The 22,888-nt window shown below is 46.8% G+C and overlaps 1 protein-coding gene across 1 annotated transcript in view; it reads right to left on the bottom strand.

Moving 5' to 3' along the window:
* LOC129830509 (hairy/enhancer-of-split related with YRPW motif-like protein) overlaps nt 1–20,439 on the bottom strand; it is a 27,860-nt gene extending 7,421 nt beyond the window's left edge. Inside the window, exon 1 of the mRNA XM_055893083.1 lies at nt 20,064–20,439. Coding sequence (XP_055749058.1) covers nt 20,064–20,439 — 376 coding nt within the window. The remainder of the gene's footprint in view (nt 1–20,063) is intronic.
* Nucleotides 20,440–22,888: the final 2,449 nt, after the last annotated feature.

Genomic DNA, 22,888 nt, shown 5'->3' with positions numbered 1-22,888 from the left:
ATGTCTGCCAGCATTGAAGGTCCCCAAGAACACAGTGGCCTCCATCATTCTTAAATGGAAGAAGTTTGGAACCACCAAGACTCTTCCTAGAGCTGGCCGCCCGGCCAAACTGGGCAATCGGGGGAGAAGGGCCTTGGTCAGGGAGGTGACCCGGAAACCCGATGGTCACTATGACAGAGCTCCAGAGTTCCTCTGTGGAGATGGGAGAACCTTCCAGAAGGACAGCCATCTCTGCAGCTCTCGAGCAATCAGGCCTTCATGGTAGTGGCCAGACGGAAGCAACTCCTCAGTAGAAGTCACATGACAGCCAGCTTGGAGTATGCCAAAAGGCACCTAAAACTCTCAGACCATGAGAAACAAAATTCTCTGCTCTGATGAAACCAAGATTGAACTATTTTGGCTTGAATGCAAAGCATCACGTCTGGAGGAAACCTGGCACCATCTCTACAGCGAAGCATGGTGGTGGCAGCATCATGTTGTGGGGATGTTTTTCAGCAACATGAGAAGATCCGCAGAGAAGAATGGGAAAAACTCCCCAAATACAGGTGGCCAAGCTTGTAGCATCATACCCAAGAAGACTCAAGGCTGATATTTCAGTTATTGTTAAATTTCCAAAAGCCTGTTTTTGCTTTGTCATTACAGAGTATTGTTTGTAGATTGATGAGGGAAAACATTTATTGAATCTATTTTAGAATAAGGCTGTAATGTAACAAAATGTGGAAAAAGTCAAGGGGTTCTGAATACTTTCTGAATGCACCGTATATGATGATATTAAGCTGAATAGAGAGCTTCTCCCTCCTCTCCTCACCATGCTAATGTTACTGCATTACAGTCAGTACACTCGGTGGCCAGTTTAATTAGGTACACCACCCCGTTCACGGAAATACATACAGTGAGTCACGTGGCCGGCAGACAGGCATCGAGGCATTCAGTTACTGTTCCATTGAACATTAGTTAACTAAGTGACTTTGACCGTTGTATGATGGTGCGGCAGGTAGCCTAGTGGTTAGAGTGTAGAGGCGGCAGGTAGCCTAGTGGTTAGAGTGTAGAGGCGGCAGGTATCCTAGTGGTTAGAGTGTAGAGGCGGCAGGGTAGCCTAGTGGTTAGAGTGTAGAGGCGGCAGGGTAGCCTAGTGGTTAGAGTGTAGAGGCGGCAGGTAGCCTAGTGGTTAGAGTGTAAAGGCGCCAGGTAGCCTAGTGGTTAGAGTGTAGAGGCGGCAGGTATCCTAGTGGTTAGAGTGTAGAGGCGGCAGGTAGCCTAGTGGTTAGAGTGTAGAGGCGGCAGGTAGCCTAGTGGTTAGAGTGTAGAGGCGGCAGGTAGCCTAGTGGTTAGAGTGTAGAGGCGGCAGGTATCCTAGTGGTTAGAGTGTAGAGGCGGCAGGTAGCCTAGTGGTTAGAGTGTAAAGGCGGCAGGTAGCCTAGTGGTTAGAGTGTAGAGGCGGCAGGTAGCCTAGTGGTTAGAGTGTAGAGGCGGCAGGTAGCCTAGTGGTTAGAGTGTAGAGGTGACTGGTAGCCTAGTGGTTAGAGTGTAGGGGCGGCAGGTAGCCTAGTGGTTAGAGTGTAGAGGCGACAGGTAGCCTAGTGGTTAGAGTGTAGGGGCGGCAGGTAGCCTAGTGGTTAGAGTGTAGAGGCGACAGGTAGCCTAGTGGTTAGAGTGTAGAGGCGGCAGGGTAGCCTAGTGGTCAGAGTGTAGAGGCGGCAGGTAGCCTAGTGGTTAGAGGTGGGAGGCAGGTAGCCTAGTGGTTAGAGTGTAAAGGCGGCAGGGTAGCCTAGTGGTTAGAGGTGGGAGGCAGGTATCCTAGTGGTTAGAGTGTAGAGGCGACAGGTATCCTAGTGGTTAGAGTGTAGAGGCGGCAGGTAGCCTAGTGGTTAGAGGTGGGAGGCAGGTATCCTAGTGGTTAGAGTGTAAAGGCGGCAGGGTAGCCTAGTGGTTAGAGGTGGGAGGCAGGTATCCTAGTGGTTAGAGTGTAAAGGCGGCAGGTAGCCTAGTGGTTAGAGTGTAGAGGCGGCAGGTAGCCTAGTGGTTAGAGTGTAGAGGCGACAGGTAGCCTAGTGGTTAGAGTGTAGAGGCGGCAGGGTAGCCTAGTGGTTAGAGTGTAGAGGCGACAGGTAGCCTAGTGGTTAGAGTGTAGAGGCGGCAGGGTAGCCTAGTGGTTAGAGTGTAGAGGCGGCAGGTAGCCTAGTGGTTAGAGTGTAGAGGCGGCAGGTAGCCTAGTGGTTAGAGTGTAGAGGCGGCAGGTAGCCTAGTGGTTAGAGTGTAGAGGCGGCAGGTAGCCTAGTGGTTAGAGTGTAGAGGCGGCAGGTATCCTAGTGGTTAGAGTGTAGAGGCGGCAGGTAGCCTAGTGGTTAGAGTGTAAAGGCGGCAGGTAGCCTAGTGGTTAGAGTGTAGAGGCGGCAGGTAGCCTAGTGGTTAGAGTGTAGAGGCGGCAGGTAGCCTAGTGGTTAGAGTGTAGAGGCGACTGGTAGCCTAGTGGTTAGAGTGTAGGGGCGGCAGGTAGCCTAGTGGTTAGAGTGTAGAGGCGACAGGTAGCCTAGTGGTTAGAGTGTAGGGGCGGCAGGTAGCCTAGTGGTTAGAGTGTAGAGGCGACAGGTAGCCTAGTGGTTAGAGTGTAGAGGCGGCAGGGTAGCCTAGTGGTCAGAGTGTAGAGGCGGCAGGGTAGCCTAGTGGTTAGAGGTGGGAGGCAGGTATCCTAGTGGTTAGAGTGTAGAGGCGACAGGTATCCTAGTGGTTAGAGTGTAGAGGCGGCAGGTAGCCTAGTGGTTAGAGGTGGGAGGCAGGTATCCTAGTGGTTAGAGTGTAAAGGCGGCAGGGTAGCCTAGTGGTTAGAGGTGGGAGGCAGGTATCCTAGTGGTTAGAGTGTAAAGGCGGCAGGGTAGCCTAGTGGTTAGAGGTGGGAGGCAGGTAGCCTAGTGGTTAGAGTGTAAAGGCGGCAGGGTAGCCTAGTGGTTAGAGGTGGGAGGCAGGTATCCTAGTGGTTAGAGTGTAGAGGCGACAGGTATCCTAGTGGTTAGAGTGTAGAGGCGGCAGGTAGCCTAGTGGTTAGAGGTGGGAGGCAGGTATCCTAGTGGTTAGAGTGTAAAGGCGGCAGGGTAGCCTAGTGGTTAGAGGTGGGAGGCAGGTATCCTAGTGGTTAGAGTGTAAAGGCGGCAGGTAGCCTAGTGGTTAGAGTGTAGAGGCGGCAGGTAGCCTAGTGGTTAGAGTGTAGAGGCGACAGGTAGCCTAGTGGTTAGAGTGTAGAGGCGGCAGGGTAGCCTAGTGGTTAGAGTGTAGAGGCGACAGGTAGCCTAGTGGTTAGAGTGTAGAGGCGGCAGGGTAGCCTAGTGGTTAGAGTGTAGAGGCGACAGGTAGCCTAGTGGTTAGAGTGTAGAGGCGGCAGGGTAGCCTAGTGGTTAGAGGTGGTAGAGGGCGACAGGTAGACCTAGTGGTTAGAGTGTAGAGGCGGCAGGTAGCCTAGTGTTAGAGGTGGGAGGCAGGTATCCTAGTGGTTAGAGTGTAAAGGCGGCAGGGTAGCCTAGTGGTTAGAGGTGGGAGGCAGGTAGCCTAGTGGTTAGAGTGTAGAGGCGGCAGGTATCCTAGTGGTTAGAGTGTAGAGGCGGCAGGTAGCCTAGTGGTTAGAGGTGGGAGGCAGGTAGCCTAGTGGTTAGAGTGTAGAGGCGGCAGGTATCCTAGTGGTTAGAGTGTAGAGGCGGCAGGTAGCCTAGTGGTTAGAGTGTAGAGGCGGCAGGGTAGCCTAGTGGTTAGAGTGTAGAGGCGGCAGGTAGCCTAGTGGTTAGAGTGTAGAGGCGGCAGGTAGCCTAGTGGTTAGAGTGTAGAGGTGACTGGTAGCCTAGTGGTTAGAGTGTAGGGGCGGCAGGTAGCCTAGTGGTTAGAGTGTAGAGGCGACAGGTATCCTAGTGGTTAGAGTGTAGAGGCGGCAGGGTAGCCTAGTGGTTAGAGTGTAGAGGCGGCAGGTAGCCTAGTGGTTAGAGGTGGGAGGCAGGTAGCCTAGTGGTTAGAGTGTAGAGGCGGCAGGGTAGCCTAGTGGTTAGAGGTGGGAGGCAGGTAGCCTAGTGGTTAGAGTGTAGAGGCGGCAGGTAGCCTAGTGGTTAGAGTGTAGAGGCGGCAGGTAGCCTAGTGGTTAGAGTGTAGAGGTGACTGGTAGCCTAGTGGTTAGAGTGTAGGGGCGGCAGGTAGCCTAGTGGTTAGAGTGTAGAGGCGACAGGTAGCCTAGTGGTTAGAGGTGGGAGGCAGGTATCCTAGTGGTTAGAGTGTAAAGGCGGCAGGTAGCCTAGTGGTTAGAGTGTAGAGGCGGCAGGTAGCCTAGTGGTTAGAGTGTAGAGGCGACAGGTAGCCTAGTGGTTAGAGTGTAGAGGCGGCAGGGTAGCCTAGTGGTTAGAGTGTAGAGGCGACAGGTAGCCTAGTGGTTAGAGTGTAGAGGCGGCAGGGTAGCCTAGTGGTTAGAGGTGGGAGGCAGGTATCCTAGTGGTTAGAGTGTAAAGGCGGCAGGTAGCCTAGTGGTTAGAGTGTAGGTTCGGCAGGTAGCCTAGTGGTTAGAGTGTAGAGGCGACAGGTAGCCTAGTGGTTAGAGTGTAGAGGCGGCAGGGTAGCCTAGTGGTTAGAGTGTAGGTTCGGCAGGTAGCCTAGTGGTTAGAGTGTAGAGGCGACAGGTAGCCTAGTGGTTAGAGTGTAGAGGCGGCAGGGTAGCCTAGTGGTTAGAGAGACAGTTACTGTTCGATTGAACTGTAGATTGGGAAAAACGGGTGACCTAACCGACTTTCAGTGCGGTATGATTATCGGTGCCAGGCGCGACGGTTCCATTATCTTAGAAACGGCCCTCTGAGCTTCTGACGCGCGACAGTGTCTAGGTGTTGCCGATAACTATTCCAGATAAACATCCAGTCAGTCCTGTAAAACAGCTCGTTGATGAGAGGTCCGAGGAGAATGGCGCAAGCTAACAGGCTAACGGGCCACACAACAGACCAATAGCGGCGGAGTACAACAGTCACGTGCAGAACGGCATCTCGGAACGCACAACGCGTCGGTTCTAGACTATTCCAACAGACGACAACACAGGGTTCCACTCCTATCAGCTAAAAAAAAGAAAAAAAATAAAAAAAAAATCTCTCTATCTCAGAAGACACCTCAGTTAGAAGACAAAACCTTTCAGTTAACTAGTTCAGTGAAGCTAGCTCACGTGGCATAGTGGTTACTGTAGCATATTGTATGTGTTAGCTCCCAGGGCTTTGACTCAGCGTTTCCCTCGGTCCTCAGGACCCACAAGGTGTTTTCTTCTTCCCGCTAAACAGCTGATTCAAAGCTTGATGATTAGTTGATTATTTGAATCAGCTGTGTAGTGCACCTTCAACCCCCCCCCCCCCCCCCCCCCCCCCTAAGACTCCTGAACATCTAATCAAATGGCTACCCAAACTATTTACATTCCCCCCCCACTGCTGCTACTCTCTGTTTATTATCTACGCATAGCCCCTTTAATAACTCTAACAACAATGTACATATTATATACATACATATTACCTCAATTACCTCGACTAACCTGTGCCCCCGCACATTGACTCTGTACCGGTACCCCACTGTATATAGTCTCCACATTGACTCTGTACCGGTACCCCCTGTATATAGCCTCCACATTGACTCTGTACCGGTACCCCCCTGTATATAGTCTCCACATTGACTCTGTACCGGTACCCCCTGTATATAGCCTCCACGTTGACTCTGTACCGGTGCCCCCTGTATATAGCCTCCACGTTGACTCTGTACCGGTACCCCACTGTATATAGTCTCCACATTGACTCTGTACCGTAACACCCTGTATATAGCCTCCACGTTGACTCTGTACCGGTACCCCCTGTATATAGCCTCCACATTGACTCTGTACCGGTACCCCCTGTATATAGCCTCCACATTGACTCTGTACCGGTGCCCCCTGTATATAGCCTCCACATTGACTCTGTAACGGTACACCCTGTATATAGCCTCCACATTGACTCTGTACCGTAACACCCTGTATATAGCCTCCACATTGACTCTGTACCGTAACACCCTGTATATAGCCTCCACATTGACTCTGTACCGGTACCCCCTGTATATAGTCTCCACATTGACTCTGTACCGGTACCCCCTGTATATAGCCTCCACATTGACTCTGTACCGTAACACCCTGTATATAGCCTCCACATTGACTCTGTACCGTAACACCCTGTATATAGCCTCCACATTGACTCTGTACCGTAACACCCTGTATATAGCCTCCACATTGACTCTGTACCGTAACACCCTGTATATAGCCTCCACATTGACTCTGTACCGTAACACCCTGTATATAGTCTCCACATTGACTCTGTACCATAACACCCTGTATATAGCCTCCACATTGACTCTGTACCGTAACACCCTGTATATAGCCTCCACATTGACTCTGTACCGGTACCCCCTGTATATAGCCTCCACATTGACTCTGTACCATAACACCCTGCCTCCACTATTGTTATTTACTGCTGCTCTTTAATTATTTGTTATTCTTATTATTCTTATTTTCTTAAAACTGCAGTGTTGGTTTAAGGGGCTTGTAAGTAAACATTTCACTGTAAGTTCTACACCTGTTGTATTCGGCGCATGTGACCAATCAAATTTGATTTGATTTGTGGTCTGAAAGACTAACTAATTGTAGATGCTGTGCAACATGGTTGAACTTCTCATACACCACATACTGAGTCTCCTCTCCTCTCATCGTCCACCCCCCCATCGTCCACCCCATCGTCCGTCCCCCATCCCCCCCCCCCCCCCCCCACCCCCCCCCCCCCCCCCCCCCCCCCCCCCCCCCCCCCCCCCCCCCCCCCCCCCCCCCCCCCCCCCCCCCCCCCCCCCCCCCCCCCGCCCCCCCCCCCCCCCCCCCCCATTCCTATGTCTTGTTTCAATGTTGACACCATTTCGATTTTGATTGACTGTACGGCTGTCGGCACCTGGAGGGGGTTTCTAGGATATGACAACGTTATATTATTTATCCGTCCCCCCGTCCGTCCCCCCGTCCGTCCCCCCGTCCGTCCCCCCGTCCGTCCCCCCGTCACAAGAAAAGGGCAACCAGTGAAGAACAAACACCATTGTAAATACAACCTATATTTTTGCTTATTTATTTTCCCGTTTGTACTTTAACTAATTGCACATCGTTTTAACATTGTATATAGCCATAATATGACATTTGAAATGTCTTTATTAATAAATAGTCCACGGTAATAACACCCTGGTTCGTCAGGCTAGGTAATAAGTATTCTCTCCTCTCTAAAATCTACCATCACACCTTATCCTCCTCTCTCAATGTCAGCTCTCTCTCTCTCTCTCTCTCTCTCTGCCTCTCTCTCTCTCTCTCTGCCTCTCTCTCTCTCTCTCTCTCTCTCTCTCTCTCTCTCTCTCTCTCTCTCTCTCTCTCTCTCTCTCTCTCTCTCTCTCTCTCTCTCTCTCTCTCTCTCTCTCTCTCTCTCTCTCTCTGGGTGGATGGTGGCCAGTGTTGGGGATTCACAGAGGTGGCTCATTAATCTGTGGGAGTGAGGCATGCTGGGTAATTGAGAGGCGGACTTCTGGCAGGAATCAAACAACTGTGTGTTTAACGTGTGTGCGTGTGCGTGTTGGCGGTGGGCAGAATTCAAGCGGCTGTGAATTGATCAGCTTCTCACCGCAGGTCGAACCCAAAGCCTGCCAACCCCCTTCCTCCTCTCCTCCTCACTCTCTCTTTCTCCCCTGTACCTCTCTCAACCTCTCTACCAATAGTATAATTGGTTTTCTATTTCACTTTGTTCTTTATTCACTCTCTTTTACTTGTTCCCTGAAAATGGGAAGTGGGACGGAGGGAGGGAGGGAGGGAGGGACGGAGCGAGGGAGGGAGGGAGGGAGGCTGCAGTGAATGGAGAGAGAGGAAAGTTTCTTCTACATTTAAATGTTCAGTGAAAGTCATTGATTTTACTAAAGCAAACCACTCCAGATGACCTTGAGATATGTACAGTCTGTCCTCTGCCTGCCTGCCTCTTCTGCGTCAGTCAGTCAGGGATTTCTCGTAACTTCTTAGAGACAGGGTGTAGTAATCCACTGTCTGTCTAATCCTGTACAGCTGGAGTCTAGCAGTCACATACTATATGTGTGGATGCAGGCAAGCATGCATGTCCACACACACACACAAATATACACACAGATACATGTACACACACACCGAATCAAATCAAATGTTTTTGGTCACATACACATATTTATAGTTATCGAGGGTAGCTCCAACAGTACAGTAATATCTAACTAAATGCTTGTGTTCCTAGCTCCAACAGTACAGTAATATCTAACTAAATGATTGTGTTCCTAGCTCCAACAGTACAGTAATATCTAACTAAATGATTGTGTTCCTAGCTCCAACAGTGTAGTAATATCTAACTAAATGCTTGTGTTCCTAGCTCCAACAGTGTAGTAATATCTAACTAAATGCTTGTGTTCCTAGCTCCAACAGTGTAGTAATATCTAACTAAACGATTGTGTTCCTGGCTCCAACAGTGCAGTAATATCTAACTAAATGCTTGTGTTCCTAGCTCCAACAGTGTAGTAATATCTAACTAAATGCTTGTGTTCCTAGCTCCAACAGTACAGTAATATCTAACTAAATGCTTGTGTTCCTAGCTCCAACAGTGTAGTAATATCTAACTAAATGCTTGTGTTCCTGGCTCCAACAGTGCAGTAATATCTAACTAAATGCTTGTGTTCCTAGCTCCAACAGTGTAGTAGTATCTAACTAAATGCTTGTGTTCCTAGCTCCAACAGTGCAGTAATATCTAACTAAATGCTTGTGTTTCTAGTTCCAACAGTGCAGTAATATCTAACAATACACAACAATACACACAAATCTAAAAATAAAAGAATGGAAGTATAAATGTATATTTATATATGTGTGATTGGACGTATAGACGTGATGTGGTTAGAATATTTAGTACCAGTACCAGTCAAACGTTTGGACACACCAACTCATTCAAGTTTTTTTTCTCCATCGTAGAATAATAGTGAAGACATCAAAACGATGAAATTACACGTATGGAATCATGTAGTAACCAAAAAAGCTTTAAACCGGTTTAAATATATTTTATATTTGAGATTCTTCAAAGTATTTTGCCCTTACCCTTTGCCTTGATGACAGCTTTGCACACTCTTGGCATTCTCTCAACCAGCTTCATGAGGTAGTTACCTGGAATGCATTTCAATTAACAGGTGTGCCTTGTTAAAAGCTAATTTGTGGAATTTCTTTCCTTCTTAATGCGTTTGAGCCAATCAGTTGTGTTGTGACAAGGTAGGGGTGGTATACAGAAGATAGCCCTATTTGGTAAAATACCAAGTTCATATTATGTCAAGAACAGCTCAAATAAACAAAGAGAAACGACAGTCCATCATTACTTTAAGATATGAAGGTCAGTCAATACGGAACATTTCAAGAACTTTGAAAGTTTCTTCAAGTGCAGTCGCAAAAACCATCAAGCGCTATGATGAAACTGGCTCTCATGAGGACCGCCACAGGAAAGGAAGTCCCAGAGTTACCTCTGCTGCAGAGGATACGTTCATTAGAGATACCATCCTCACAAACCAGCCCAAATAAACACTTCACAGAGCTCAAGTTACAGACACATCTCAAAATCAGCTGTTCAGAGGAGACTGCATGAATCAGACCTTCATGGTCTGACTTGGGGCTCCCAAGTGGTTCAGCGGTTGGCATCTCAGTGCTGGAGGTGTCACTACAGACAACCTGCTTCAAATCCAGACTGTATCACAACCGGCCATGATTGGGAGTCCCATAGGGCGGCACACAATTGGCCGAGCGTCGTCCGAATTGGCCCAGCGTCGTCCGTAGACTGTCATTGTAAATAAGAATTTGTTCTTAACTGGCTTGCCTAGTTAAAAAGAAGGTTACATAAAATAAAATAAATAAAAAATGGTTAAATTGCTACAAAGAAACCACTACTAAAGGACACTAATAAGAAGAAGAGACTTGCTTTGGCCAAGAAACACGAGCAACGGACATTAGTCTGGTGGAAATCTGTCCTTTGGTCTGATGAGTCCAAATTTGAGATTTTTAGCTCCAACCGCCATGTCTTTGTGAGACGCAGAGTAGGTGATCGGATGATATCTGTGAACGGATGATATCTGAACCGATGATCTCTGTGAACGGATGATCTCTCCCACCGTGAAGCAGAAGAAGGTGTGATGGTGTCGGGGTGCTTTTCTGGTGACACTGTCTGTGCTTTATTTAGAATTCAAGGCACACTTAACCAGCATGGCTACCACAGTATTCTGCGATATGCCATCCCATCTGGTTTGCGCTTAGTGGGACTATAATTTGTTTTTAAACAGAACAATGACCCAACACACCTCCAGGCTGTGTAAGGGCTATTTGACCAAGAAGGAGAGTGATGGAGTGCTGCATCAGATGACCTGGCCTCCACAGTCACCTGACCTCAACCCAATTGAGATGGTTTGGGATGAGTTGGTCCGCAGAGTGAAGGAATAGCAGCCAACAAGTGCTCAGCATATGTGGGAACTCCTTCAAGACTGTTGGAAAAGCATTCTGGGTGAAGCTGGTTGAGAGAATGCCAAGAGTGTGCAAAGCTTTCATCAAGGCAAAGGGTGGCTACTTTTAAAAATCTAAAATCTAACATATATTTTGATTTGTTTAACACTTTTTTGGTTACTACATGATTCCATATGTGTTATTTCATAGTGTTGACGCATTCACTATTATTCTACAATGTAGAAAATAGTAAAAAAAAAAAAAAAAATCCTTAAATGAGTAGTTGTGTCCAAACTTTTGACTGGTACTGTACATGTAGAATATGTCTACATTGGCTTGTGAAAATATCCACCCCCCTTGGCATTTTTCCTATTCCTCCTTACAACCTGGAATTAAAATGTATTTTGGGGGGGGGGTTGAATCATTTAATTTACACAACATGCTTACCACTATGAAGATGCTATTTTTTTTATTGTGAAACAAACAAGAATTCGACAGAAAAAAACGGAAAACTTGATCGTGCCAGACTATTCACCCCCCATCCCCCAAAAGTCAATACTTTGTAGAGCCACCTTTTGTAGCAATTACAGCTACAAGTCTCTTGCATGCCTATATTTGCTGTTTCTATACAAGTGGTGTTTGTCTTCATTTAAAACGTGTTGATAGAGGATCATTCACATCTTTTATCCTGCTGTAATATATATACATTTAATATATTATAATAGGTAATATAAATCTGTGATTCAGTATTAAGTATTCATCCTGCCTGGGCTGTAATATATATACGTATAACATATTATAATAGGTAATATAAATCTGTGATTCAGTATTAAGTATTCATCATGCCTACTGAACATTTAGTATCAGTAGAGTGGATGGGAATCAATGGCCTCGCCAAGCTGTGTTACATTACTCAGGTCATTGGTGTGTGTGTGTGTGTGTGTGTGTGTGTGTGTGTGTGTGTGTGTGTGTGTGTGTGTGTGTGTGTGTGTGTGTGTGTGTGTGTGTGTGTGTGTGTGTGTGTGTGTGTGTGTGTGTGTGTGTGTGTGTGTGTGTGTTAGTGAGTGAGTGTGTGCATGTGAGTGTGTGTGTGTGTTTGTGCAATACACACTGCTGCTCTTCTGATATATATATATATATGCACGTCTGTGGATGATTGATAATATGAACTACTATCCCTACCCCTCCACCAACCCCCCCTCTATCCCCCCACCCTCCCTCCCTCCACCCCCCACCCTCTATCCCCCCACCCTCCATCCCTCCCTCCCAAAACCCCCCCCACCCTCCCCACCCTTTATTCATGGCTGTGTTCTTAGGCAAAATTGTGAGTGAGCCCACTACCTTGGCTGAGAAGCAACCCCACACATGAATGGTCTCAGGATGCTTTACTGTTGGCATGACACAGGACTGATGGTAGCACTCACCGTGTCTTCTCCGGACAACCTTTTTTCCGGATGCCACAAACAATCGGAAAGGGGATTCATCAGAGAAAATGACTTTACCCTCGTCCTCAGCAATCAAATCCCGGTACCTTTTGCAGGATATCAGTCTGTCCCTGGTGTTTTTCCTGGAAAAATTTGGCTTCTTTGCTGCCCTTCTTGACACCAGGCCATCCTCCAAAATGCACTCACACCTGCCTGCTGCCATTCCTGAGCAAGCAATGTACTGGTGGTGCCCCAATCCCACAGCTGAATCAACTTTAGGAGACGGTCCTGGCGCTTGCTGGACTTTCTTGGGCGCCCTCAAGTCTTCTTCACAACAATTGAACCGCTCTCCTTGAAGTTCTTGATGATCCGGTAAATGGTTGATTTAGGTGCAATCTCACTGGCAGCAATATCCTTGCCTGTGAAGTCTTTTTCGTGCAAAGCAATGATGACGGCACGTGTTTCCTTGCAGATAACCATGGTTGACCGATGAAGAACAATGATTCCAAGCACCACCCTCCTTTTGAAGCTTCCAGTCTGTTATTCGAACTCAATCAGCATGACAGAGTGATCTCCAGCCTTGTCCTCGTCAACACTCACACCTGTGTTAACGAGAGAATCACTGACATGATGTCAGCTGGTCCTTTTGTGGCAGGGCTGAAATGCAGTGGAGATGTTTTTCTGGGGGGATTCAGTTAATTTGCATGTCAAATAGAGACTTTGCAATTAATTGCAATTCATCTGATCACTCTTCATAACATTCTGGAGTATATGCAAATTGCCATCATACAAACTGAGGCGGCAGACTTTGTAAAAATGTATATTTGTGTCATATTCAAAACTTTAGGCCACGACTGTAGTAAACAAAGGTCAAAGGTCATGTGGTAAGCAAAAAAAACAACTCACTAAAAACACTAAAGATGTGACGACATGGATCTGTGTGTCAAAGGGGCACACGTACATGCAGTAGTTTCACGGACTTGATAAGGATACAGACATCTAGAGAAATATATCAACTGTGTGTCCCAAATGGCACCCTATTCCCTATATAGTGCACTATTTTAGACCAGAACCCTATTCCCTACATAGTGCACTACTCTACTGAATTTATGGATGAAGTTTTCTACTTCTGGATGAAGGTGACTTTTTCTCTACTTACTGTAGTCATAAGTGTTTATACACAGACATCTAGGGATTTATGGGAAGCTGCTTTGCAATCATTACAGTGTACGATACTCTATTGACTTAGAAAAAGTTGCAGTTTTCAATTTTTGGGGCGTTGAAGTTGACGGGACTAATTAAAAGGCCACTTTCGTTCATGTGGATTCTGGAACATTCTGTCTGTGTTTTTTGGTTTCGCAGATAACACATTTCAGAGGAACAACAAAACACATGAAATATCATGAAAAGTCTCTTTGGGGAAAAGGATAAAGAGAACCCAAGGGAATGAGAGAAAGACATATTTGGGGAGAAAGTGTCACTGCAGGAACACTCAGTTTGTATCCCAAATACCACCATATTCCCTTTATAATGCACTACTTTTGACCAGGGCCCATTTTGTACTAGTGCACTATAGAGAGAACAGGGTGCCATTGTGGAACAACACTTAGAGAGAGAAATGTTGTGTCTGTGTCAGTGTGTGACTTCAGTTTCCTGGGAGGAGAACAGTGTGTACGGACCGTGGCATTTAACTGTGACTGCAGGGACTGTGGCATTTAACTGTGACTGCAGGGACTGTGGCATTTAACTGTGACGACAGGGACCGTGGCATTTAACTGTGACTGCAGGGACTGTGGCATTTAACTGTGACTGCAGGGACTGTGGCATTTAACTGTGACTGCAGGGACCGTGGCATTTAACTGTGACTGCAGGGACCGTGGCATTTAACTGTGACTGCAGGGACCGTGGCATTTAACTGTGACTGCAGGGACCGTGGCATTTAATTGTGACTGCAGGGACTGTGGCATTTAACTGTGACTGCAGGGACCGTGGCATTTAACTGTGACTGCAGGGACCGTGGCATTTAACTGTGCCTGCAGGGACCGTGGCATTTAACTGTGCCTGCAGGGACCGTGGCATTTAACTGTGACTGCAGGGACTGTGGCATTTAACTGTGACTGCAGGGACTGTGGCATTTAACTGTGACTGCAGGGACTGTGGCATTTAACTGTGACGACAGGGACCGTGGCATTTAACTGTGACTGCAGGGACCGTGGCATTTAACTGTGACTGCAGGGACCGTGGCATTTAACTGTGACTGCAGGGACCGTGGCATTTAATTGTGACTGCAGGGACTGTTGCATTTAACTGTGACTGCAGGGACCGTGGCATTTAACTGTGACTGCAGGGACCGTGGCATTTAACTGTGACTGCAGGGACCGTGGCATTTAACTGTGACTGCAGGGACCGTGGCATTTAACTGTGACTGCAGGGACCGTGGCATTTAACTGTGACTGCAGGGACTGTTGCATTTAACTGTGACTGCAGGGACTGTGGCATTTAACTGTGCCTGCAGGGACCGTGGCATTTAACTGTGACTGCAGGGACTGTGGCATTTAACTGTGACTGCAGGGACTGTGGCATTTAACTGTGACTGCAGGGACCGTGGCATTTAACTGTGACTGCAGGGACCGTGGCATTTAACTGTGACGACAGGGACCGTGGCATTTAACTGTGACTGCAGGGACTGTGGCATTTAACTGTGACTGCAGGGACCGTGGCATTTAACTGTGACTGCAGGGACCGTGGCATTTAACTGTGACTGCAGGGACTGTGGCATTTAACTGTGACTGCAGGGACCGTGGCATTTAACTGTGACTGCAGGGACCGTGGCATTTAACTGTGACTGCAGGGACTGTGGCATTTAACTGTGACTGCAGGGACCGTGGCATTTAACTGTGAATTACTTTTTTACCTCATTTATCCAGGAAATCCCTAGTTTGAAAGTGACTGTTTTCTTGAAGCTGTGCCACGCCATGTTCCTTACATTTCACCACACGTGGGCCATGCCCCCTAGCAATTCGATTTCTAGCCCATGAGCTTTAGCCCCTCACATTTGAGTGATAGCTGGCACGAGGCCTGTCCAGTGTTATCCAACGGAGACCTGTTTCAGGAAGCTAGGCGTATGTCACGGGGGAGCCATTAGAACGTAAACAGGTTTTTTAATCAACATGCATTTTTTTGCCTTCTCGAAATTGTGAACTTTCATGTGCCTTAATAACAAACGTGTATGCCGTCTGTAAATATGAATACAATTGTTATATTACGAGCCTAGTTGGTTAAGCCACAGGAAAAGTCAGCTACCAGTAGGCTGGACTTGCCGAGAGATGAGTTTGGATTGGTCTGCCATTTAGCTGTTTCTGTCTATTTGAGCTGGTCAGTATGTGTTGGTAATCCTGTCTAAGTAAAGTAAAAGTAAAGTAATTCTGCTCATAGATGATGTATCTGTGAGGTACACATGGACACTCTCGAGCCCAGGTTTAACAAATACTATTTTTGTTGCCAAAGTACCGGAGCATGTCTTTAAAATACTATATTAATAAACTTCAAATGATCTAAGATCTTGCTTCTAAGTCATTTCACAAATTTAGAGACACACAAATTTCTCTGGACCGTGGCATTTAACTGTGACGACAGGGACCGTGGCATTTAACTGTGACTGCAGGGACCGTGGCATTTAACTGTGATGGCAGGGACCGTGGCATTTAACTGTGACGACAGGGACCGTGGCATTTAACTGTGACGACAGGGACTGTGACATTTAACTGTGACGGCAGGGACTGTTGCATTTAACTGTGATGGCAGGGACCGTGGCATTTAACTGTGATGGCAGGGACCGTGGCATTTAACTGTGACGACAGGGACTGTGACATTTAACTGTGACGACAGGGACTGTGGCATTTAACAGTGACGGCAGGGACCGTGGCATTTAACTGTGACTGCAGGGACCGTGGCATTTAACTGTGACTGCAGGGACTGTGGCATTTAACTGTGATGGCAGGGCAGAATAACTGATGAATTCACGAATGCTCAACACCTGTTGAATATGGCCAGTGTCAGTAAACGTCGGCAAAAAAGCGCAATTAAATTGTTGCCAGCCGCACAGTTACAGTCACCAATGCTCTGGATAACATGAAAACAGCCTAACAAGCTCTGCTAGGGGGAGTTAAATGGTCAGAGTGAGGTGTTCTCTCATTACGTTTCTGAAAGTAGTCTGGAAGTACTGTTCATTTTATTGTTTATTTCACTTTTGTTTGTTATCCACTTCCCTTCACTTTTGCAATGTTAACATGTGTTTCACATGCCAATAAAGCCTCTTGAATTGAATTGAATTGAGAGAGCAATGACTTAGTGCACATATCTGCACATACTATGTGACGTAGTATGCAATTTTCAGGAAACACTTTCAGATCGTGACTTTCAGATCGTGACTTTTAGCTAGTGACTTTAGCTCGTGACTTTCAGATTGTGACTTTTAGCTCGTGACTTTTAGCACGTGACTTTAGATCATGACTTTAGATCGTGACTTTCAGATTGTGACTTTCAGCTAGTGACTTTCAGATCGTGACTTTCAGCTAGTGACATTCAGATCGTGACTTTCAGATCGTGACTTTCAGCTAGTGACATTCAGATCGTGACTTTTAGCTTGTGACTTTAGATCGTGACTTTCAGCTAGTGACTTTCAGATCATGACTTTCAGATCGTGACTTTCAGATTGTGACTTTCAGATTGTGACTTTAAGCTTGTGACTTTCAGCTAGTGACTTTCAGATCGTTACTTTCAGCTCGTGACTTTCAGATCGGGACCTTCAGATTGTGACTTTAAGCTTGTGACTTTCAGCTAGTGACTTTCAGATCGTGACTTTCAGCTAGTGACTTTAGATTGTGACTTTCAGATCATGACTTTCAGATCGTGACTTTCAGATTGTGACTTTCAGATTGTGATTTTCAGATTGTGATTTTCAGCTCGTAACGTTCAGCTCTTCTGGCTAAAAGGTATACAAAAGCACAGAATAATCTCTTTAAAGTGTGTTCCTGATGCGCCATGCAGTTAGCAGACAGGGGGTATGAGGTAGGACACTCCCTAAAGGAGAAGCCTTGTTCTAGGAGGTAGGACACTCCCTAAAGGAGAAGCCTGGTTCTAGGAATTAGGACACTCCTTAAAGGAGAAGCCTGGATCTAGGAGGTAGGACACTCCCTAAAGGGGAAGCCTGGTTCTAGGAATTAGGACACTCCTTAAAGGAGAAGCCTGGTTCTAGGAGGTAGAACACTCCCTAAAGGAGAAGCCTGGTTCTAGGAAGTAGGACACTCCCTAAAGGAGAAGCCTGGTTCTAGGAGGTAGGACACTCCTTAAAGGAGAAGCCTGGTTCTAGGAGGTAGGACACTCCTTAAAGGAGAAGCCTGGTTCTAGGAGGTAGGACACTCCCTAAACGAGAAGCCTGGTTCTAGGAGGTAGGAGACTCCTATAAGGAGAAGCCTGGTTCTAGGATGTAGGACACTCCTTTAAGGAGAAGCCTGGTTCTAGGAGGTAGGACACTCCTTAAAGGAGAAGCCTGGTTCTAGGAGGTAGGACACTCCTTAAAGGAGAAGCCTGGTTCTAGGAGGTAGGACACTCCCTAAACGAGAAGCCTGGTTCTAGGAGGTAGGACACTCCTTTAAGAAGAACCCTGGTTCTAGGAGGTAGGACACTCCTTAAAGGAGGAGCTTCTTATAGGGGCTCTTCTGTTGATAATCACTACTCCCTCTAACACCACACTACTGAGGCTAGCAGACAACACCCACTTCAGTTTTATGGTTTTTACATTTATTTAACTAGGCAAGTCAGTTAAGAACAAATTCTTATTTAGGTTGACGGCCTACGTCAGCCAATCCCGGACGACACTGGACCAATTGTGCACCGCCGTATGGGACTCCCAATCACAGCCGATTGTTAAACAGCCTGTATTCGAACCAGGGTGTCTGTAGTGACTCCTCTAGCACTGAGATGCAGTGTCTTAGACCGCTGAACCAGGGTCTGTAGTGACGCCCCTCTGAACCAGGGTCTGTAGTGACTCCTCTAGCACTGAGATGCAGTGTCTTAGACCGCTAAACCATGGTGTCTGTAGTGACGCCTCTAGCACTGAGATGCAGTGCCTTAGACCGCTGAACCAGGGTGTCTGTAGTGACGCCTCTAGCACTGAGATGCAGTGTCTTAGACCGCTGAACCAGGGTCTGTAGTGACGCCTCTAGCACTGAGATGCAGTGCCTTAGACCGCTGAACCAGGGTCTGTAGTGACTCCTCCAGCACTGAGATGCAGTGTCTTAGACCGCTGAACCAGGGTCTGTAGTGACTCCTCTAGCACTGAGATGCAGTGTCTTAGACCGCTGAACCAGGGTGTCTGTAGTGACGCCTCTAGCACTGAGATGCAGTGTCTTAGACCGCTGAACCAGGGTGTCTGTAGTGACTCCTCTAGCACTGAGATGCAGTGCCTTAGACCGCTGAACCAGGGTCTGTAGTGACGCCTCTAGCACTGAGATGCAGTGCCTTAGACCGCTGAACCAGGGTCTGTAGTGACTCCTCTAGCACTGAGATGCAGTGTCTTAGACCGCTGAACCAGGGTCTGTAGTGACGCCTCTAGCACTGAGATGCAGTGTCTTAGACCGCTGAACCAGGGTCTGTAGTGACGCCTCTAGCACTGAGATGCAGTGTCTTAGACCGCTGAACCAGGGTCTGTAGTGACTCCTCTAGCACTGAGATGCAGTGCCTTAGACCGCTGAACCAGGGTCTGTAGTGACTCCTCAACCCTGAGATGCAGTGCCTTAGACCACTGAACCAGGGTCTGTAGTGACTCCTCAACACTGAGATGCAGTGCCTTAGACCACTGAACCAGGGTCTGTAGTGACTCCTCTAGCACTGAGATGCAGTGTCTTAGACCGCTGAACCAGGGTGTCTGTAGTGACTCCTCTAGCACTGAGATGCAGTGCCTTAGACCGCTGAACCAGGGTCTGTAGTGACGCCTCACTGAGATGCAGTGTCTTAGACCGCTGAACCAGGGTCTGTAGTGACTCCTCTGACCGCTGAACCAGGGTCTGTAGTGACGCCTCACTGAGATGCAGTGCCTTAGACCGCTGAACCAGGGTCTGTAGTGACTCCTCTAGCACTGAGATGCAGTGCCTTAGACCACTGAACCAGGGTCTGTAGTGACTCCTCTAGCACTGAGATGCAGTGCCTTAGACCACTGAACCAGGGTCTGTAGTGACTCCTCTGACCACTGAACCAGGGTCTGTAGTGACTCCTCTAGCACTGAGATGCAGTACCTCCTCTAGCACTGAGAAGCAGTGCCTTAGACCGTTGTGCCACTCAGGAGCTCCAGAGATGGTTGATGTCTTACACAGAACACCTTTTGTAATTATCTTTGACGACTTTGAACAAGCATCTTTTTTTGAAAGAGAGAAGAGTCCAAATGGTTCACCGTAGAGTCTGAGGTGGAAGGGAACGAGGAAGGACCATTCTGAAGATGAAGAACTCGGTAGTTTCACGCTGTGTGTGTGTGTGTGTGTGTGTGTGTGTGTGTGTGTGTGTGTGTGTGTGTGTGTGTGTGTGTGTGTGTGTGTGTGTGTGTGTGTGTGTGTGTGTGTGTGTGTGTGTGTGTGTTTATCTGTGTGTGTGTGTGTGTGTGTGTGTGTGTGTGTGTGTGTGTGTGTGTGTGTGTGTGTGTGTGTGTGTGTGTGTGTGTGTGTGTGTGTGTGTGTGTTTATCTGTGTGTGTGTGTGTGTTTATCTGTGTGTGCATAATCTCCGGCCTGTGTGCTTATCCATCCATGTCAGCTTGGCCTGCTTGTTCAGTGGGGAAAACAGATTGTGTGTGTAGTGAACGGGGGGGCGGCAGCGTAGCCTTGTGGTTAGAGCGTTGGACTAGTAACCGGAAGGTTGCAAGTTCAAATCCCCGAGCTGACAAGGTACAAATCTGTCGTTCTGCCCCTGAACAGGCAGTTAACCCACTGTTCCTAGGCCGTCATTGAAAATAAGAATTTGTTCTTAACTGACTTGCCTAGTTAAATAAAGGTAAAAAATAAAAATAAAAAAAAATAAAAAAAAAATGTCCTGGTTCAGAGTAGCAGCAGAGAAAACAACTATACTCACATCTCTGTTTGGTTTCTGTGTGTTTCTCCTTCAGTCTCCTGATCACTTCTGTGTGTTTCTCCTTCAGTCTCCTGATCACTTCTGTGTGTTTCTCCTTCAGTCTCCTGATCACTTCTGTGTGTTTCTCCTTCAGTCTCCTGATCACTTCTGTGTGTTTCTCCTTCAGTCTCCTGATCATTTCTGTGTGTTTCTCCTTCAGTCTCCTGATCACTTCTGTGTGTTTCTCCTTCAGTCTCCTGATCACTTCTGTGTGTTTCTCCTTCAGTCTCCTGATCACTTCTGTGTGTTTCTCCTTCAGTCTCCTGATCACTTCTGTGTGTTTCTCCTTCAGTCTCCTGCTCATTTCTGTGTGTTTCTCCTTCAGTCTCCTGATCATTTCAATGTGTTTTTCCTTCATTCTCTTCAAATCAAATCAAATTGTATTTGTCACATACACGTGTTCAGCAGATGTTTTTGCAGGTGTAGCGAAATGATTGTGTTTCTAGCTCCAACAGGGCAGGAATATCTGACAGGTAGTATCTAACAATTTCACAACATATACACACAAATCTAAAGTAAAGTAATGGAATTAAGAATATATAAATATTTGGACGAGCAATGTCAGAGCGGCATAGACTAAGATACAGTAGAATAAAATAGAATACAGTAGATACATATGAGATGAGTAATGCAAAATATGTAAACATTATTAAAGGGACTAGTGTTCAGTTTATTCAATTTGCCAGTGATTTCAAGTCTATGTATTTAGGGCAGCAAACTCTACTGCGTTAGTAATTGCTATTTAACAGTCTGATGGCCTTGAGATAGAAGCTGTTTTTCAGTCTCTCGGTCCCTGTTTTGATGCACCTGTACTGACCTCACCTTCTGGATGATAGCGGGGTGAACAGGCAGTGGCTCAGGTGGTTGTTGTCCTTGATGATCTTTTTAGCCTTCCTGTGACATCGGTTGCTGTAGGTGTCCTGGAGGGCAGGTAGTTTGGCCCCGGTGATGCGTTGCCCCCGGTGATGCGTTGCCCCCGGGGATGCGTTGGGCGGACCTCATCACCTGCTCCCTCTGCTGTTTCCTGAAGTCCTGAAGTCCGCAATCATCTCCTTTGTTTTGTTGACGTTGAGTGAGAGGTTATTTTCCTGACACCACACTCCCAGAGCCCTCACCTTCTCCCTGTAGGCCATCTCGTTACTGTTGGTAATCAGGCCTACCACTGTTGTGTCGTCTGCAAACTTGATGATTGAGTTGGAGGCGTGCATGGCCACGCAGCTATGGGTGAACAGGGAGTACAGGAGGGGGCTGAGCACACACCCTTGTGGGGCCCCAGTGTTGAGCATCAGCGAAATGGAGGTGTTGTTTCCTACCTTCACCACCTGGGGGGCGGCCCGTCATGAAGTCCAGGACCCAGTTAAACAGGGCAGGGTTCAGACCCAGGGCCTTAAGCATAATAATGAGTTTGGAGGGTACTATGGTGTTGAATGCTGAGCTGTAGTCGATGAACAACATTCTTACACAGGTATTCCTCTTGTCCAGGTGGGTTAGGGCAGTGTGCAGTGTGGTGGCGATGGCGTCGTCTGTGGACCTATTGGGGCGGTAAGCAAATTAGAGTGGGTCTAGGGTGTCAGGTAGGGTGGAGGTGATATGCTCCTTGACTAGTCTCTCAAGGCACTTCATGATGACAGAGGTGACTGCTACGGGACGACAGTCATTTAGTTCCGTTACTGCATGATTCAATGATTTGTTATTTCCTGGTTTCGACGGCTTCACTATTATTCTACAATGTAGAAAATATGTTTTAAATATAAACAAAACCCTGCAAACGAGTAGTTGTGTCCAAACTTTTGCATCGTTTTTTTGTGTAGATGTGTGAGAGATTTTTTTTTTTTTTAAAGAAGTGTTTAATTCAGTCCCGGAACACGACAACATGTGGAATAAGTCAAGGGGTCTGAATACCTCCTGAAGGTACTGTAGTATAGTGGTGATACTGAATACTGAAGGTACTGTAGTATAGTGGTGATACTGAATACTGAAGGTACTGTAGTATAGTGGTGATACTGAATACTGAAGGTACTGTAGTATAGTGGTGATACTGAATACTGAAGGTACTGTAGTATAGTGGTGATACTGAATACTGAAGGTACTGTAGTATAATGGTGATACTGAATACTGAAGGTACTGTAGTATAGTGGTGATACTGAATACCTCCTGAAGGTACTGTAGTATAGTGGTGATACTGAATACTGAAGGTACTGTAGTATAGTGGTGATACTGAATACTGAAGGTACTGTAGTATAGTGGTGATACTGAATACTGAAGGTACTGTAGTATAGTGGTGATACTGAATACTGAAGGTACTGTAGTATAGTGGTGATACTGAATACTGAAGGTACTGTAGTATAGTGGTGATACTGAATACTGAAGGTACTGTAGTATAGTGGTGATACTGAATACTGAAGGTACTGTAGTATAGTGGTGATACTGAATACTGAAGGTACTGTAGTATAGTGGTGATACTGAATACTGAAGGTACTGTAGTACAGTGGTGATACTGAATACTGAAGGTACTGTAGTATAGTGGTGATACTGAATACCTCCTGAAGGTACTGTAGTATAGTGGTGATACTGAATACTGAAGGTACTGTAGTATAGTGGTGATACTGAATACTGAAGGTACTGTAGTATAGTGGTGATACTGAATACCTCCTGAAGGTACTGTAGTATAGTGGTGATACTGAATACTGAAGGTACTGTAGTATAGTGGTGATACTGAATACTGAAGGTACTGTAGTATAGTGGTGATACTGAATACTGAAGGTACTGTAGTATAGTGGTGATAC

The sequence above is a fragment of the Salvelinus fontinalis genome, chromosome 32 (assembly GCF_029448725.1).
Source record: "Salvelinus fontinalis isolate EN_2023a chromosome 32, ASM2944872v1, whole genome shotgun sequence".
NCBI lineage: Eukaryota > Metazoa > Chordata > Actinopteri > Salmoniformes > Salmonidae > Salvelinus > Salvelinus fontinalis.
The sequence above is the reverse complement of the archived record's forward strand: the minus strand, read 5'-3'. Positions and strand labels throughout refer to the sequence as shown.